Source organism: Hevea brasiliensis, chromosome 9 (assembly GCF_030052815.1).
Source record: "Hevea brasiliensis isolate MT/VB/25A 57/8 chromosome 9, ASM3005281v1, whole genome shotgun sequence".
NCBI classification, from domain to species: Eukaryota; Viridiplantae; Streptophyta; class Magnoliopsida; order Malpighiales; family Euphorbiaceae; genus Hevea; species Hevea brasiliensis.
In genome coordinates, this window is record NC_079501.1 from 58,806,000 (window position 1) to 58,812,827 (window position 6,828).

The 6,828-nt window shown below is 35.1% G+C and overlaps 1 protein-coding gene across 1 annotated transcript; it reads left to right on the forward strand.

The window, feature by feature from the left end:
• The first annotated feature begins 2,293 nt into the window (after window positions 1-2,293).
• Window positions 2,294-6,171, forward strand: LOC110660209 (protein NTM1-like 9). The gene is made up of 6 exons (XM_021818429.2): window positions 2,294-2,629; window positions 2,939-3,231; window positions 3,827-4,135; window positions 4,258-4,638; window positions 5,238-5,642; window positions 5,728-6,171. The coding sequence occupies exons 1-6, from the start codon at window positions 2,464-2,466 to the stop codon at window positions 6,001-6,003; spliced, it is 1,830 nt and encodes a 609-aa protein (XP_021674121.2). The 5' UTR covers window positions 2,294-2,463; the 3' UTR covers window positions 6,004-6,171.
• The last annotated feature ends 657 nt before the right edge of the window (window positions 6,172-6,828 follow it).

Genomic DNA, 6,828 nt, shown 5'->3' on the forward strand with positions numbered 1-6,828 from the left:
AACTCCCAAATTCTACATTTACATTCATGGCACTTCTAATATCATCAATTTATTTCTCAATTTGGTTAAATTTTCAGCAATTATACAAGTCTCCAAGAATCAATTCACAATCCTAATTCAAATGGTCAAGGTCAACAATACTCACATTCAATGAAATTTCTAGCACAAGTATTTCCATTAATCAATACATAGCCTACATTTACTTATTCATCAACATCACAATTCACCATTTAAATTCATGAAATTATCAATCTCCCATGTTCTCAAGGCTGCTTAAATTGAGACAATTAAACAAAGTTTTCAATAATTATTCAAATCCTAATTTAAATTGTCAATCTCTAACATACAATGCAATTAATTTCTAATACATATAATTAATTACCTTAATCAACATCACAAATCATCCCTCACATGTAAGAATCAATCAAACTCCTAAGCAAAATACTCATCAATTTCCTCAATTATCTTAGTAAATCAACTCATCCCAAGCTCAAAACAAGAATTAATGAAGAAAAGTGGGAAGATTAAGCACTAACCTTAAACCAAGGATTTCTCAAACTTGTAAATCTTCACCAAATTCTCTTTTTCTTGCTGCCTATATACTTCCCATGAGGTAAGGACAAACTTTAATGAAGGGAACCTTTAATTTTCGGTTGAAAATGGCAAGAGATTTGAAATTGCATGAAGGAGCATCCATGGAGGAAATGGGAATGTTGAATTCGGCCATGGTGAGAATGAAGAAGATGAAATGGAATTGTGAGTGGGTGAGTCGCCTTCTTATGCCTTTTATATGCTCCACTAAGTTTAGTTAATTATTATTATAATCAAGTTTCAATATTTCAATTAATTCCCCCCATATTTTTCTTAATTAAATTATATGTATAATTTCTTATTTTCATGAGGCTTTCAAATTTTAATGCCACTCATTTTTAATGGACATTTAGGTCAAAAGTCAACTCTAGGTGTCAAATGACCAAAATGCCCATATTCGGATCATAGTCAAACCTTTTTGGTAATACCGATTTAATTTCTGATCCGACAGTTCCTTTAATTTCATTTTTATCTGTACCGATTAACTAAATTTTCTTTGACATTTTTAATATCAATTATACCTCAATAGACCTTTAATTAGGTTCTAAAAATTATTTTCTAGGGTTCCCCGCAGTCCTGGGATCATCAACCGTCTATGCAGTGACTTTCCGGTACGGTCACCCATCGCTGTGGTTCCGGCTCGTTTAACCTAGTTGTATTTCATTTTATTTATTTTTTCTTAATTTTTCTTGTATTTTCTTATCATTTATTTCATCATTTTATATCTCCTCACTATCATTTAAGTGTAGTTTCAGACATTCTAGCTGTCCATGCAAACGTTAGTCATCGGAATAGTAGAACGTACAGACTACCTACGGTGAGGGTGTTACAATTCTGTCTGCCAATATATTAAAGCATGTTAGTTGTATCACGGTTTTACTTTATTTTGCCTGTATTATGCTCATCTACTTTATACTTTATTATGTGTAAAGAAAAAGGACTACAAAGTTCTATCTATGTCATTAGTTGTGTTTGTCTTCCCTCTTCTCCTATAAAAGAGAAGGTTGTAATATGTTTGAATCATAAGATAAAATTACTATCATTTTCCCTATTGTTTCATTTTAAATCTCCCATTTCTCTTGAAAATCTGAGACTTTCTCTTATTCATATATTTCTCTATTAAAGTATTAGTATGCTCTACACTTATTTCTATTGAGGATCTTGTATATCAGAAAATATTAGCTCAATAATTCATTTGCTATTATCCTTTTGATTTGATTTATGTAATAATACAAAAGAATAATACCTTGAGATTAAGTATTATTATGGTGACTTATTGTGTCTTGACATAGTATAAATATTATTATGTTTATTACTTTGGAAGACTCTTGAATAGTAGTTGATATCAAAGCTTTATTATTTCTAAGAGGGTATATGAGCAAGATTTAGTTCAAAGATGTGTAAGATTTATTGTATAACTTATTACAAACTCTAAATACAACTTACGTTAATTTTATTTTTATTAAATTTAAATTATTAAAAATATTTATAATGTTAAAATAATATTAATTTAATGTTTAACAGGAAAAACTAGAAATTTAAACATTTAAAATATTTTTTTGAAAAGAAGCCGAAGAAAAGCCACGACACGCGAGATACTGTAATGTAGCCAAGGCGGCACGGAAGTAAACAGACACATTTTAGCTTTAGCAGGAAACTATTGGAAGCGGTCGCTACTATTGTACAACTCGACATTCAACCTATGATAGTGCACCACCACAACATAAAGTTTCCGCGTTGCGAATCGACAGGCCGCAAACAAAATGAGTCCGCGGGTGTACGCGATTGAGATCAAGATGGCGAAGGTGAGAGAGTAGAAAAGCCTCCACTGCATGACTAATTGTCCACTAGATTTGAATACTGGAAGAAAAAATGGCAGTACTGTCGATGGAATCACTGCCTCTGGGATTTAGATTCAGGCCAACTGACGAAGAGCTCATCAACCACTACCTGAGGCTCAAGATTAACGGCCGCAGCTCTGAGGTCGAAGTCATCCCCGAAGTCGATGTTTGCAAATGGGAGCCCTGGGATTTGCCTGGTTCGATTTTCATTTTCCCCACTATATATATATATATATATATATATATATATATATATATATATATATATATAAGAAAATTCTTTCTTTATAATTTATATATGTATAAATTTGCAAAAGAAAAAGATAAATAATTCTGATTCTTTGATCATTTTGCTTTCCTTTATTCCTCATGAATAATTCTCCTTCTATTCTTAATCAGCAAGATTCCTCTAATTTTGACTATTTTGAAGTTTAGGGTTTGTGTAGTGCTATTAGTGTAATTTCCAAGTGTATGAGTTGCTCAAATTTCTGCAATTTTGAGCTCAGGGCTGTCTGTTATAAAGACGGATGATCCGGAATGGTTCTTCTTCTGCCCACGTGACCGGAAGTATCCTAACGGCCAACGTTCCAATCGGGCTACGGACGCCGGTTACTGGAAAGCAACTGGTAAGGATCGCACCATCAGAGCTCGAAAGTCAGGCTCCAATCCCACCTTCATTGGCATGAAAAAGACCTTGGTTTTTTATAGAGGCCGTGCTCCGAAAGGCGAGCGCACAAACTGGATTATGCATGAGTATCGGGCTACCCTTAAAGATCTTGATGGTTCTGCCCCTGGCCAGGTTCTTCTCAATTTTTTTTTTAATTTTATTTTTGCTCCAAATTATGCTATCAATTGGCTCCAAATTTTATTTTAAATTTCATATGGAGCACAAATTTTTGTGTGTACTTAACAAGAAATTGACTGTTGTTAAATAGAGTTGTTTGATAATTGTTTCTTAGGTTTTTCCATCTGTGCTTTGCTGATCTCAATCTACAGATATTTGAAGTATGATCTAATCTATCTATTATCAATCATGTAAAGAAATAAAACAAATATTTCAAATCCAGCTATCAGAGTTGAACTCATGACCAACTGTTTCAAATGTTCAAACTAAGTTTATATAGCTTTTTCATGGGGAAAAAACTCGGATGAATGAGAGATAAGTACGGTCTTGGCTTCTAAACATGTTATATGAGGTGGCAAATGATATAAATTGAAATCCTCAGGAGGTTTTTGTACCTTTTTTTCATGCTTAAATTCAATTTTCGAAGCTACCTTGGGATTTTTTTTTTAATCTGCATATATGTATTTATAACTGACAGATATACTTGCTCTAATTATATGCTGTTAATGTCTTTTTCAATTTATTGTGTTCCTCCCTTCACCTGGCATAGGGTGCTTTTGTCCTCTGTCGCTTGTTCCGAAAGCCAGAAGAGAAGACTGAAATTGTAAAATATGATGAAGTAGACCAAACTGGATATTCTCCTACCACTTCTAAGTCCTCTCCTGATGACAACACATCGGATCTAGTTCAAGAATCAGCAACATCTGCCATACAAGCAAGAAAACCATCTGAAGGTATGGCAAGGTGGCTGATAGATGAGACAGATAACATGAACACCCCTAGTGCTGTGTTACCTGTTGATAGCTCCTACAATAGTCATTCAGATGTTGAAGATCATGCAGCAGAGATGACAGCTATGGTAGTGAGATCTGGATTCTGTTGTTTTTGGCATTTTGTATTCCACTTTCTAATTAATCATAATGAAAGCTTGACGTCTTGAGATTGTCTATTATTTAATTTTATCCCCACCTTTTTCTTTAGGTACATCCACCGGTAGAAGAAAATTCTCATCTATTTGTGCCCACATCTGGCGAAATTGATTGCAAAGTGTTCTCGCCAATGCAACCACATATTCCTGTAGACCTAGCACACTACATGGATTCTCCTTATTCCGACTTTGGCAATGATCATAATGGTTTCCATTTTCAGGATGGCACTAGTGAACCTGATGTCTCCTTAACAGAGTTGTTGGGTGAGGTCTTCAATAACAATGATGAATATTCTGCTGAAGAGTCAACCAACCAAAAGAAATCTGCTGTTGGAAGTGAGATAAATTTGTGTGGTCGTATAATGCCAGTTAACTTCCATGTTAAGGATAATGGCTCATACAGTGAAGCTGCAACAGAAATGGCTCAAGTACAGGTAATGATATGGTCTTCCGATAGCTTTTAACTGCTATGTTTGGCAACTTGTATTTGGTTCTCGTTTAGCTCATGTTCCTTTTAGAACGATGAATTCCATAATTGTTTGGTGATTTTACCTTTTTTATATGACTATTTAAGCTATTTGATATGGTTTATTTGATAGCTAATCAACTAAGCTTAGGGGTGGCCAAGGGCTGGTTTTGGGCCTAAACTGGTGATTCAAGTTCAAGGTTCAGGAAGACTCGAATTGACACCTCAGGGTCCCCCCTGTTTTGCTTCAATTACTGTTTTGATCTAATCTACCTTTTAATTTTTTAAAGAAAAAAAATCTGGTCTGTCTTTGAACTGAACCCAGCCGGTTCTAGTCTGGTTTCAGTCCAGTTCAAAGCCAGTTTTGGTCAATTCAATTTTGTTCAATTCTGAATTGGCACCTGGCTGGGTCTAACACAGCTAAACTAAGTCTTAATCCCAAGTTCATTTGATAGCTATTGAAGAAAAGTGAAGACATTTGAAAATCAACTTCTTGTATTTTTCATGCACACTAGTGATTAAGAGATGGAAGTCGCATTGTTCTTTTATAACAAGGAACTATTGCAGATGCAAGCTTCATTTGGATCTTGGAGAGCTCAAGCATCATCCTTCAATGGACAACTTGGAAGTAGAAATGTGGGTGACCTCGCAAATCCTGTTAGGCATGATGCTTCATCTGCCATTTCTGCAGTGGGCTCATCTTTTGGTATATTCAATAGTATGGATGAATCAAGCAAGCAGATGAATTCTTTGAACCATGGTAGTGCTGTCAGTGGTACTGGAATCAAGATTAGAACCCGCCAGCCTCAGGTGCGCCCATATGCAGATAACTTTGCCATTCAAGGCACTGCTCCAAGAAGACTCCGTTTGCAGATGAAACTTTCTGCTGTTTCTTATGGACATGGAGTGGAGAGAGATGCAAGTCATAAAGAAGATGAGGATGAAGATGAAGTGCAATCAGCTGTATCAGAGGTAAGTGTCATTAAAATGATGGCGTGTGAAAAGTCATGTGAGACGCATACATCAATTATTGAACCTGTGATATTATTTGATGCAGGCCAGAGATGCAAAACATAATCCAGAGTCAGATAAGTTGCTGACAGAAAGCCAATTGCACGATTCTGACAATAGCATAGAAACTGCCAAGGAATCTTCTTCAAATTTGAGGCTAAGGGTGAAACAAGGTGGTAAATCTGGCGAGATAGGATCATCAGCATTTCTTGATGCAGTGCCTGCAATGCATGGTCGCAGCTCGCCGTCAGTTTATATTGTGGGAGTTGTGGTAGTTATCATCTTGTTAATAGTTCTTGCTGGAATTTGGATATTCCTGTAACGGCATAGAATCCTAACTTGACAAGGAGATGGTAGTTTTATAGACTGCATTCAAATCCTTAATCATCTGTAACTTGGAGGGAGCATCAGTGTTTGGATGACTTTTTTCTGTGATGTGTAGCTGATTTTAGTTTATTTTGTACAATATATTTAAGTGATGTGTTTATTATGTTACAACTAAAAACGGGTATGACAGGGCCGTGGACATGGCCCGGGTCTGGTTTGGGGCCTGAATGGCTACTTCATTGTTAGGATTAACCAGGACATGACTAAAGGGCATATTGGTATTCAGGTTCTGGTTTTAGTTCATTTTTATTGCTTATTTGATCTGGTTTTAATTAAATTTAATGGTTTTTTTTTTAATTTTTCTTTTTTAAATGAAGAGACGGTTTTGGCCTGAATTCGAGCAACTGGTTTCAATTCTCTTCAAAATTAGTGTTAGGATTAACCTGGACATGACTAAAGGGCATATTGGTACTCAGGTTCTGGGTTTAGTTCATTTTTATTTCTTATTCGATCTGTTTTTAGTTAGGTTTAATGGTTGAATTTTTTTTTTATTTTTCTTTTTTAAATGGAGACGGTTTTGGCCTGAATTGGAGCAACTGGTTTCAATTCTTTTCAAAATTAGTTTTGGTTGAATCGGATTTAATTGATTTTAGTCGAATTTTGAGTTAACTGGTTTGATTCTAATTTTGAATCAGACAATGGTTGGGAGTATGCGGCAATATTACTACGAGAAACGATCCTGAGCTAATATTAAGCCATAATTGAAATTGTCAATTATATTCTACTATAGAGGCTAAAAACGGAATAAAGCTAAAATTTT